The sequence below is a fragment of the Pogona vitticeps genome, chromosome 3 (assembly GCF_051106095.1).
Source record: "Pogona vitticeps strain Pit_001003342236 chromosome 3, PviZW2.1, whole genome shotgun sequence".
NCBI classification, from domain to species: domain Eukaryota; kingdom Metazoa; phylum Chordata; class Lepidosauria; order Squamata; family Agamidae; genus Pogona; species Pogona vitticeps.
Genome location: NC_135785.1, coordinates 11,676,279 through 11,688,653, shown reverse-complemented (window position 1 = coordinate 11,688,653; position 12,375 = coordinate 11,676,279). Strand labels below are relative to the sequence as shown.

Here is a 12,375-nt window from a genome sequence, read left to right as displayed (position 1 = left end):
TCACACTTTCCCAACATCAGGGTCTTTTCCAGGGAGTTTTCTCTTCTCATGAGATGGCCAAAGTACTAGAGCCTCAGCTTCAGGATCTGTCCTTCCAGTGAGCACTCAGGGTTGATTTCCTTTAGAGTTATTGGTACTCTTAGTTATCAATCATGATAAGACAGAGGTATCTTTTGCTTGGTTTTACCTTTTAAGTTCGTTTCGACTTCTTTCCCATTCTTTAGGTTACAATAGCTTGTGATGCCGTCCTCAGTTCGAAATCGCCATACAGAAAGCAAGATCCAGACTCATGGGAAGAGGAGCTACAAGTTTCCAAACACGCCAACATTCTTGTGCAGATGGACAATGGAGTCAGGATTCCACCAAGGTGAGGCCAAGAACATCTTTACTGTATAAAATCAAAATCCTTGTAATCCAGTTTGCTGTGCCCTGTGTTAGGGAATTTGATTCTGTTGAGGAAACACAAGAGAGCACAGCATGGCTTGAAGGCTACAGCTGAAGTCTGGTGCTGGTCTCTGGCATTGAATGGTACACTGCTGTGAACATCGAGGTTCCGTTTAGCCATTAAATCTAATAGTCCTTGATGGATAAATTAATTCTTGCAATTAGTGTAATCCTTATGCAAATAGCGGGATGAAAATGGTTGTTCTTGGCACTTACTTAGGTGTAGTTCTTTCTTGTCATATGTCAAGCATCTGGCTCCCAAAAAGGAATGTTTGAATTTAGACAGTTTTCATAGACCTCTGGTTTCAAGGTGTCTTCTTCAGAAGAGTGTCCATTACCAACTCTTTCAGGATAGCAATCACCATTCCCTGAAATAGTGAGGCATTTAGTACACCCTAGTCCCACCCAACCTTGTGACACAGTAAACAGTGGTAGAGCAAGTCAGGAAGCACAACAGAGACCCAGTTCTTTTGGTCTGTGGTGGCATTTGGAGATGTGCAACGGTGGCTTTTCCAAGGTTCTTTGACCACAAATCCCATCCTCATTGTTGGCCAAGCTGGCAGGGGCTTATGGGACATGGTATCCAAAACCATCTGGAGGGATACGCGCACTCCATCCCTGATTGAGAAGCATAAGATCTCACCAGTAGTCATTGTGAGCCGTTACCAATGACTGGAAGGCTCTTTCCCCTAATGTTATTTGTGACTCTTCTTCCTTTCTGTCTGTGTAGCAACTACCATTAAGGCTCCTGTTGGCAGCTGTTCGCTTTCCCTCAGAACCATTAGCACTGCATTAATCTGTTGCTTGCTGCATACAAATTACATCAAAGCTAATTAAATGGCTCTCAAAAACACTGCAGAACATTATATATTTTTAACATAATACTGTTTGATACGCAGAGCCTGAAATCCTGTTGCTTAGTATAGTAAGTCTGAACTAGTGTAAGCTCACTGAATCAAAGGATCTTATAGAGGAGTTGACTCACCAAATCCCCACTGATTCAATTGACCTACTCTAGTTGTGACTTACTATGCTAAGCAACAGGATTTCAGCCCATATTTTTGATGGTTAGCAGGCTAGGGTTCCTTGCTTTGACTGGTGATTCTGCAAACAATACTCAGGAGAGAACATTTTTGATCACATTTTACTGTGCCCTTTTACCCAATCTCTCTCCCCTACATTATTTTGTTTCTGTCCTTCCTAAAGTGTTGATTGTAAGCTCCTTGTGGCCAGTATCTGTTTGGCTTCACAGTTTTTTTTATAACTTTACATCACTGTTCTTTGATATTCATATTAATGCTGGATAGCTCTTCATAATGAAGGATAGCAGTTTTAGAGTACTGGTGGGTCCAGTAGGAGAAAATGGTGATCCCCTTGGAAATTGCTAGTGAGAATTCTAGGGCTAATCCTGTCTGATAATCTTGCCATGTGATGATTCTGAAACCGCTCCTGGTTTAGCTTGCAGCTTAGCTCTGGCAATTTCTGTTTTTCAGTGGCTGGAAGTGCTCAAAATGTGACCTCCGGGAAAATCTTTGGCTGAACCTTACTGATGGGTCAATATTGTGTGGAAGATGGTTCTTTGATGGCAGCGGGGGCAACGGACACGCACTGGAACACTACAAAGAGATGGGTTATCCTTTAGCTGTGAAGCTTGGAACAATTACTCCAGATGGTGCAGGTTGGTCAAAGCTGTGTGTATTACAGAGCTTTAAAATGGTTTCTTTCATTTTATTTAAGAAGTCTATTTTCTTTTCTGATATGATCGTTAAAATGAATCATTTTCTCAAGATATATCTTATTTCTTGTAAGCTAGTGCTTTTTGAGTCAGCCAAAAGTTCAGTCCTTGCAAGTTCACAGAAAGCATAGGTTAGTGAAAGAAAGGGTCATTACACACTGAAAAACATACTCATCATAATCATAGTCATCTTAGAACTGCAGACCTCGAAGGGACCCTATGGATCATCCAGTCCAGCCCCTGTCAAGAAGGCACAGCGGGGAATTGAACTCCCAACCTCTGGCTCCACAGTTAGAGACTTAAATTACTGAGCCATCCAGCAGTTCATGTTATCGGACTTGTCTCTTCCTTTTCAAGGATAAGTTCAGGGAAACTATGAAGCAGTAGTAGAAAGCACGGAATTGTAAAAAAAAATGTGTTAACTACAAAACAGAAAGGAGACAATATAGCCATTGTATGGGCAGGATGCATACAGCAGCCTATGGAATAGGCCAAACAAATAAATTTAGATAAATTCAGAATAAACAAATACAAACAATGAGGGGACAGGATGTCCAACGCCAAGATAGCTATGGTAACATCCAAATTTCAGTAGAAGAGGAACGGAAGGAGAGTAATGTACAGTATTTTTGTATTTTTCTTGAAGGGCACTAGTGTGAAAGTCAGGGGGATAAAACTGAGCTGAAAATGAATCTAGAGGGCCCAATCCTTAACAAAAGCTGAGATTCTGTGTTTCAGGACTAATAGTCCTAGGGCATCAGGAAGGTTGTTAGTTCAGAGTCATCAGCATGGCGCTTGTTCTCACTTGGATGGCTACATTTTGTGCAGGCTGTGCTATTTCAGACAATAGGTAGGCATTTCATGTAATTGAGAGCCCTTTGACTTAGCCAGAAGTAATAATCCTGTGCCTAAGAAGTTGATGAGACAATGGTAAGGGTGCTAGCCCAGCCTTCTCCCTGACCACTGCTGTTTTATATCTGGGAATATCTTTTCTGGAACATTTTCTATCAAAAGCTATTCATCCTCTCCCCACCCCCATGTTTGCCATCCCAGTGAAAATTAGCCCTCAGTTAGTTAGGGATCTGTCAATGTCTTACCAAGTGTATGTGGCTGACAGACCCAGAAAATATTTATTTATATGGACAAAGATGGTCTTTTCAGGATGAAAAGCATGAGATAGCTGTTCTTGAATCTCAGTTGTATAATCATGCTTTTAATGTGTTCCCTCACTTCACTTCTATCACTTCAATATCACAATGTTATTCCTTAACTTACGTGGATAAGGTTTTGTTTATCATAGTCCAAGGTTTCTCATGGGGCTATTTTTTCTTATTTCCTTATGACCTCCATAGTATTTTTTTTTCCAGCATACAGAGGTTTTCACGTATCTTCTCCCTAGGACTATGTTTATTCTGTAATTTAAAAAAAATTGACATAGTCAACAGTGGCCAGTGAAACAATGCCCAGTGAGGCAAGATTCCCTTTATTAGACAGTGTGTGGGGCCTTTTCAAAGAAAGAAAGAAAGAAAAAAGATTTTGGAATGGGAGAGTAGACTCTGAAATCTGAAGGGGCCATATCACAGGACCTGGAATCCTGGACGTTGTCTACCACATACACCAAATAAGCAAGAATACGTTGGACCGGGTGCAGCATGGGGAGGCACTGATGTAAAAGTGACAGGATTTTCATTCATATGCCTGCACCATTTTATTGCAAATGTAGCAATAAAAAAAGTGGGGATGTATATCTGTCCTGCCAACACATTCTGCTTGGGAGGATCGCTGGACCGAAACAGGTCTGGCGCTTTGCTTCACATACCACTCCCCTCCCAGTGCTGCAAATTTAGAACAAAAGGCTTTGTAGACCCTTTAGCTCAGGAGCGTTCCTCACGCAGCTCCCAGGGGCCTTGTGGCTCAGCTGGCAGCTCTCAAAGGTTCGTCTGTCTATCTTTCATGCTTTTACCATAGAATTTAATGCTGTGTCAGGAAGCAAATAAATCATAGGAACTTCTGGCTGCAATTGAAAGGGCATAGTGGCCGCTGTCATTGTTAATGGCTGTTTGCTGAAGACACAGGGATAAAATTTATTAGAGGAAAGGATGCTATTGATGCTTAGGTAGCCTTAGCAATGCACATTAAGCATGCAGTTCTGGAGATTGTGTTTGGCCAGACAAAAACCCAAAGTCTACATCTTGAAGTCACCTGTATAATATTTTAGACAAACTAGGGCAATATATTGTACTGTGTACAGAGTTTTATGAGGGGATTTTATAATGATGATCCCTTTAGCATTTTGAATATCCTAGGCTATTTTTACAAATATTAGTCATTGTTGTGAACAACCAACTTAGAATTAGGTGAGGGAGGAACAGTGGATCTTCCTATATTTGCTCCTCCTCCAAAATGTGTAGCAGTGGTCCATGGACTGTATAAAATCCATTTCAAAATGCTGTTACTGGGAGTAATTTTAAAAAAATCTTTAAACATTTCCTTTTTCGTTTAGAAAGGGTTCTTTTGGGGGAGTGTTTCATCCATTTTCCTATAACTTCTTTAGTGATTATTTCGTTAAACATGGAAAGGACTGGCTCTTTTAGGCTGTTCAGTTCATGTTTCCCCATTCATGTTTCTGGCGCTAGACCAAATGAAGTCCTAGGTAAAGGTAAAGGTTCCCCTTGACAATTTGTCCAGTTGTGTTCGACTCTAGGGAGCGGTGCTCATCCCTGTTTCCAAGCCATAGAGCCAGCGTTTGTCCGAAGACAATCTTCCGCAGTCACATGGCCAGTGCGACTTAGACATGGAACGCTGTTACCTTCCCACCGAGGTGGTCCCTATTTATCTACTGGCATTTGCATGCTTTCGAACTGCTAGGTTGGCGGGAGCTGGGACAAGCGACAGGTGCTCACTCCATCGCGTGGATTCGATCTTACAGCTGAAGATCTACAGACCTTACAGCACAGAGGCTGCTGCGGTTTAACGCACTGCACCACCACGTCCCTTTTAAATTAAGCCCTACAAAGTCCTAAAAAAGCAGGAACAAGGCAGGCAATAGAGAATCAAAAGCCCCAATTAACTTCCAAAATCAGGGGCAGGGCAGGCAACCCACAGTAAATTTCAGGCAGGTAGCAAAACTTAAATCAGTCTAACAGGGAAAACATTCCCCCCCACAAGGGGGAAAAAGGCAAAATAAAAACACAATGCTCTGTTTCAGAAACCAAGAAAACCAAGGAACCAGATAAAAAGGGGGAAAACATAGTCAATGTTTCATTGAAACAACCAGAATATGGGGATATTTCTCCCCCCCTCTCCTCACCACTGATGTCATTTATTCTCTTCCTCGAGCCCACACCAGTGGGGAGCAGGTGGCAGCAAAAATAATGCAAGAGAGGAAGGGGGGAAATCGACAAACATAATTATAAAAAATTGAGGGAGAAGGGAAATCCCTCAAAAAATGCAGAAAAAAGAGAGAAAGGATCTTCAAGCCCAGGTGGACAGCACAATCAAGATGGAGGTCACCCTGGAGCTCAGCAGCACACAGCTGCACTAAAAGGAGGGACTGAGGTGAAGAACATTCTTTAGTGGTTTCCAGCTAGTCGAGGCCCTTCTACAACTCAAAATTTACTTCTCACCAATGTTGATTGGCTGCTGACAACAACCCCTGTTAATATGAAAGAGGCCAGCGAGCCCAGGATCACCCAGTGGAGCTTTGTGCATGAGCCTAGATACGCATTTAACTCTGCTGAGACAAAATGCAGCAGCTACCGATTGGCCTGAACTGAATTGCAGAAGAGAGTAATGGCTTCTAAGTCAGCATGTTTTTGTACTCATGGTCTGAGTGTTACTAGGCTCTCCTTGTGTTTTTTTTTAAAAAATCATGCGAGTATATGTTGATTTTCTCTCCAGTTAGTATTCCATTGCTGATAAAAGGAGAAAAGGCCAATTAAGGCCACTCAAAGGAACACAAGCACTTTTTCCAGGTGTCAAGCTAGATTGTGATTTAACTGGGAAAGCATGAGAGTTCTCTGAGCTCATGTTTATACAAAGGAACAATAACACATTCTGGGAAACAAGCTCTGTGAACATGGCATGCCAACAGGAGGGCATGCTATGTGTCCATAAATGTCCACAAGGTCATCTTTGGCGGATGGTTAGGGATCAGATACTGGCTTTGGTGGGTTTTGAGGAGCTGGATTTAAAGCAGTGTTTCCGTCATCAAGCAAAATACCTTTAAAAAAAAAAAGAGTGTAAAACTTTCTAAGAAATCTGATGTATTTGGCCACTGGAATTGCTGTATTTCAGGCTCAAGCCTGCTGTGTTGAAGCATTGGCGTTCCAGATATTGACCCAGGGAGACACTATGGCTGATTTTGCAATGCGCAAAGCTTCATGTGTAAAACTTAGAGGGTGTACAGAACCCAGCTAGCTGGGTTAGACTACATGGCTGTAGACGTAATAGACGTTTGCTTCCCTACTGTGTCTCGCCAGAGAAGAACCAGCTTGTGTGGCCTAAGGCAAGCTACATGGTTCCAGCTCTCCCCCAGCAGAAGATACTGGTAAAGCACTTCTGAGTACATTATACAGTGGTGCCTCGCTTAACAAGTGCTTCGTTTAACGATGAATCCGCATAGCGATGACTTTTTCCGATCGTTTTTGTGATCGCATTGCGATGTTTTTAATTGGAAAATATCACTTTGCGATGATTGGTAAGCTGTTTCGCTTACCAATTTTCGCATAGCGATGATTTTTCAACAGCTGATTGGCGGTTCCAAAATGGCCACCGGGTTAAAAAAAACGGCCACCCGCTGTGTTTTTGCCCGGATTCCTCGCTTACCGGCCGCCGTGTGGAGGATTTTCGCTTAAAGGTTAGTTTTTTGCCCATGGAACGCATTAAACGGGTTTTAATGCATTCCTATGGGCTTTTTATTTTCGCATAGCGACGAAATCGCTTTGCAGCGATTTTTGCTGCACGTCGCAATGCGGGGCACCACTGTACCTAGAAAACAACAACGGTACCCTCTTCCCTTGAGACAGAACAGCCTGTTGCTGCTGCTGCTCCAGCTGTTGTTCTACTCAAATGTTTTAAGAATATTAAAGCTTTATATTTTGCTGTTCAGCCAAGTAAGACTTACAAGACAACAACAATGCTAACTGCATGCAGAAGATCTAGAGGCTAGATCTAATCTCCCAGTTAATTGTAGGTTTTCTTCCTCTGTATCTCTGAATTATAAAAGATAAAGTTAGGTCCTGAGATGTTTCCATTTAGATCTTTGGGAAATCAAACCTGATTGACAGGGCCATCCAAGAGTGGACCCATCTTTCCCTAATTCTGCAAGGCAGGTGCCAGGAAAATGGAAATGCACAGGACTTTGGGGTCGATGAGGCAGCAAGTCCCTTCTCCCTGCCCATCCCATCAGGCTTCTTCCCTCTGCAGGTGAAGAATCCCTACTACAACTACACTCTGATCGTGCTGTCTCCCTCTTTGTCAAGGAACACGCTTTCTACATTTTTCTATTCTCATCGATATGGGAAGTTTCTCCTAATTTTATGGCCACTAGAAAACCATTACAGAGCTTATAGGATTGCCTGCTAAATAAGGAACTCTTTCCTTATTTTTTTTCTGGCAGGTGAGAACAAAACATACCAGACATTTTCTTCCCACTAGGCAAGATTATGGGATTCCGAGGGTAGTGTAGTGGAGAGAGTAAGAGACTATTGAATCCTCGCTCAGCCATGGAAACTCACAGCGGGAATGGAACTGGTAAAATCACTCATTTGAAAGCCCTACTAGGGTCTCTATAAATAGTCAGTTTCGACTTGATGGCACAGAACACATAAACAGGAAAAGTTATAAGAGTTTTTCTGCATTTTTTACATTTTGGACTTTTTTGGTAAAAATTACAAAGAAGTGTCTTTTGCACAAAAACCTTGCATTTTTGCACCATTTTCTTATGGGCAGTATAACTGTTTGGCAGAAAACTTTTGTTGCTGTTAGTGCTACAACTGATGAAAAAAAATCTCATCTTTTTGTTCATGCAGGACTGAGAAATCTTATAAGTGTTGACCACTTTTTCATGGATATCTCATTGTTTCATTATTTAGTGTGGTTTTGAATTCAGTTGTCCTAAGACATAATTCATCACTTTCTCCACTACACCACACTGACACAATTTGGAGTGTGTACATTAAAGAAGTGACAGACTTGAGTTTACAGGGATGTTGAGGATGGAACACCCCTGAACAGGGGTGTTGAAGATAGAATGTTTTAGAGATCATTCATTCATAGGGTTGCCATAAATTGGAGGTGTCCTGATGGCACATTTCTTTAAAAAACAAGCAATTCTTTCACAAAATTCATTAGCAATAATAAATAGTTGCCTGTAAGAATGCTAAGTCAATGTGGCAGTTTTCATGATGTCTTTGCCTGTAAAGTCATTTTCATATTACTAAATGAAACAAGTGAGAATCTTTATTAGTTGTTTTCTACCTGTTATGAGATTAATGTTTTTCAGGTGGTTATCCCTAGGAGACACATATCAGTATTATTTAAACAGAGGGATAAAATTAAATCACAAGTACAGGTAATATTCCAAAACCAATTACAGTGGTGCCTCGCTTAGCGAACGCACCGTATAACGACGAATCCGTATAGCGATCCCGTTTTTCGGGATCGCTATACGGAGCACCCAATCGGCGCACCTCGCTTTGCGACGATTGGGGCGCCGGAGGACCCGAAATGGCCCCGCGCTGTGTTTTCGCGCCCTCGGCAAGCGAGGGGAGGGCGCGAAAACGCGGCGCGGGGCCATTTCGGGTCCGTTTTGAAGCCGCAAAACAGCTGTTTTGCGGCTTCAAAACGACCCGAAATGGCCCCCTGCGGCGTTTTCGCGCCCTCGGCAAGCGAGGGGAGGGCGCGAAAATGGCTGCCCGGGGCCAGGAAACTTCTCTAAGTGGGACGTTTAGGGCCGATTTGGAACGCATTAAATGAAGTTTAATGCGTTCCAATGGCTTTTTACTTCCCGCTTAGCGAAGATTTCATATAGCAAAGGTTAATCCGGAACGGATTAACCTCGCTATACGGGGCACCACTGTATCAAGTTATGAATTTTCCTCACTGTCTTTTATATGAGAGGGTTAAATGGTAGCTTGTTAAGCTACTTGTTCCATATGGACATTAATGAACAACTTTGATAGGCATTGTGAAAATAGGTTCACCCCAGCACGTGCCTTGGGCTCCACTTCAGCGAGAAATGGCCAAAGATTTCCTCCTATAGGAAAGAAGCAGCCAGTTGACTACAGTGGTGCCTCTCTTAACGAGTGCCCCGTTGAGCGATTAAATCGCTTAATGAGGGGCTCTGGGCCATCGCTGGAGCATTTGCTCAGCGATGGCCCCTATGGCGTTTTTTCGCTTTGCGATATTCGCTAAGCGATTCGCTTAGCGAATATCGCATAACGAAGTGGGGGAGAACAGCTGATTGGCGGTTCCAAAATGGCCGCCGGAAGGTCCGCGCCGCATTTTCGCGCCCTGCCCTCGCTTACTGAGGGCGCGAAAATGGCGGCGCTATGGAGGAAGATCGCTTAACGGTGAGTTTTAAAGCCATAGGAACGCATTGAACAAAGTTCAATGCGTTTCTATGGCTTTTTTCTTTCTGTTTAGTGATGTTTCGTTATAGCAAAGGTTAATCCGGAACAGATTAACCTCCCTATGCAAGGCACCACTGTATTTCTAATTTTGATTTTTGTAGTTTAGAAGTTTAGAGGAGACTCAGGATGTATTGGACAACCCTAATATCTCTGGAACAAAACCCACTGTTCCCGGAAGCCTCCAAGAATGGGGAACACATTTTGGTCTTTAAAAGAAGGAACAGTTATTTTCTTTGGGGGACCTTGGGGTAAGGCCCTGGAACAGCCTGGGGGGCTGTGAAAATGTCCTTGAGAATGTTGCCTGTTGGCCATGTGTTGCACATCACTTACCCATATATTAAGTGAGTTCTTGCTGTTTACCATAAACAAAAAGCAATTTTCTTTCTTGTTGAAAAAAAATCCAGTACTGTACAATATATTGGAAGTGCAGGAAGACCTCCCCAGCCTCCTTACAAGTGGTTCCTCACCACAGAGTGCTAAACTGGCCATGCTAAAATCCCTTATTCATTCACAGTCTCAACAAACTGTAAAATATATTTCTCTATTTTACTGTACTTCTGGGAATCATAGAATCATAAAATAGTTGGAAGGGGCCTACAAGGCCATCAAGTCCAGCTCCTTACTCAAGGAAGGAATACAATCAAAGCATATCTGCCAGGTGATTATGCAAGTTTTTCTTGAATGCCTCCAGTGTTGGAGCACTCACCACCTCTCAAAGGTAATTGGTTCGACTGTCGTACTGCTCTAACAGTTAGGAAGTTTTTCCTGATATTCAGCCGATACCTGGCTTCCTTTAACTTCAGCTCATTATTGTGTGTCCTTCACTCTGGGATGATTGAGAACAGATCTTGCCCCTCCTCTGTATGACAGCCTTTCAAATATTGGAAAAGTACTCTCATATCAATCTTCAGTCTTCTTTTCTCAAGGCTAAACATGCCCAATTTTTTCAGCCTTTCCTCATGAAGCTTGGTTTCGAGCCCCCTGATCATCCTTGTCGCCCTCCTCTGAACTTGTTCCAATTTTTTAGCATCCTTCTTGAAGTGCGGTGTCCAGAACTGGACACAAGACTCAAGGTGAGGCCTAACCAGTGCTGAATTGAGGGGGACCAACACCTTGCGGGATTTGGAAACTATGCTTCTGTTAATGCAGCCTAAAATAGCATTAGCCTTTTTTGTAGCCACATCACACTGTTGGCTCGTATTTGACTTGTGATTTACAACAATTCCAAGATCCTTCTTGCTCATTGTTTTGCTGAGTCAGGTATCCCCCATCTTGTAACTGTGCAATTGGTACTTTGCACTTATCCCTGTTGAATTTCATTCTGTTGCTTTCGGCCCAGTGCTCCATGCTATCAAGGTCATTTTGAATTTTGTTTCTGTCTTCTAGGGTATTAGCTATTCCACCCAATTTGGTATCATCTACAAATTTGACAAGCATTCCATGCACTCCCTTATCCAAGTCATTAATAAAAATATTGAAGATCACTGGGCCCAAGACTGAGCCTTGGGGTACCCCACTTATGACCTCCTCCCAGTTAGAGAAGGACCCATTAATCATCACTCTCTGAGTATGATTCTGTAGCCAATAGTGTATCCACCTGACACTTGATCTATCCAGCCCACACCTAGTTAGCTTGCTGATCAGGATATCATGGGGCACTTTGTCAGACGCTTTGCTAATGTCAAGATATACTACATCTACGTCATGCCCTCTGTCTATCAGGGAGGTTACCCGATCAAAAACCGAGATCTGGCAGGATTTGTTCTTAACAAATCCATGTTGGCTTCTAGTTATTACTGCATTGTTTTCTAGGTGCTTGCACAATGATCACTTTATGATCTGTTCCAGAATTTTGCCTGGGATTGATGTCAGACTGATTGGCCTATAGTTCCTAGGTTCCTCTTTTTTGAAGATGGGGACAACATTGGGAATGTCATCAGCACTGGACCGGCTTTTCTATTCATCCCACAGTGCTGCAATAACATTTAGTATATGGCATTTTTGAACAAAATAGGAAGTGCATTTATATTGCTCAGGTTTGCTTAACCATTTTAAAAGAAAAAAACCAAACAGTGACAGTGAACAGTGGTATGAAAATTATTTTGAAAATGAAGGGTTGTCACGTAAAGGTGGCTGCTTCTTCTTCTCTTTTAATATCTGAAGGATATGTATTTCCTGGTTGCCAACAATAACGTTGTAATCTGTAGGATTTAGTGAACAAATTGTACTGAATCACTATATTTACCTACTACTCTACTGCTCATGTGCAGCCAAATTGTTGTAGCTCAATCTGTTCTGTAGGTGGCAAAGTTTCAGATTATTTTATCATTAAATAGTATTGATGCAGAACACCAGTGAACTGCCTCCTCTATTCTTATGTTTGCAGATGTTTATTCCTTTGATGAAGAGGAGGCGGTTTTGGATCCCCATATAGCGAAACATTTAGCACATTTTGGAATCGATATGCTTCAAATGCATGTAGTAAGTGAATTGCCTTTTACGTGGAATCTCTCCTCAACACAGAAAGTACAAAAAATGTATGCCAATGGAAGAATCATTTTT

At 42.3% G+C, this 12,375-nt stretch overlaps 1 protein-coding gene across 3 annotated transcripts in view; it reads left to right on the top strand.

Moving 5' to 3' along the window:
• The window catches only part of USP13 (ubiquitin specific peptidase 13), an 86,719-nt gene that overhangs the window by 43,911 nt on the left and 30,433 nt on the right, over positions 1-12,375 (top strand). For all 3 annotated transcript variants that reach the window (XM_072996232.2, XM_072996231.2, XM_072996230.2), the window contains exons 5-7: positions 225-367; positions 1,938-2,122; positions 12,200-12,294. In XM_072996232.2, coding sequence (XP_072852333.2) covers positions 225-367; positions 1,938-2,122; positions 12,200-12,294 — 423 coding nt within the window. The remainder of the gene's footprint in view (positions 1-224; positions 368-1,937; positions 2,123-12,199; positions 12,295-12,375) is intronic.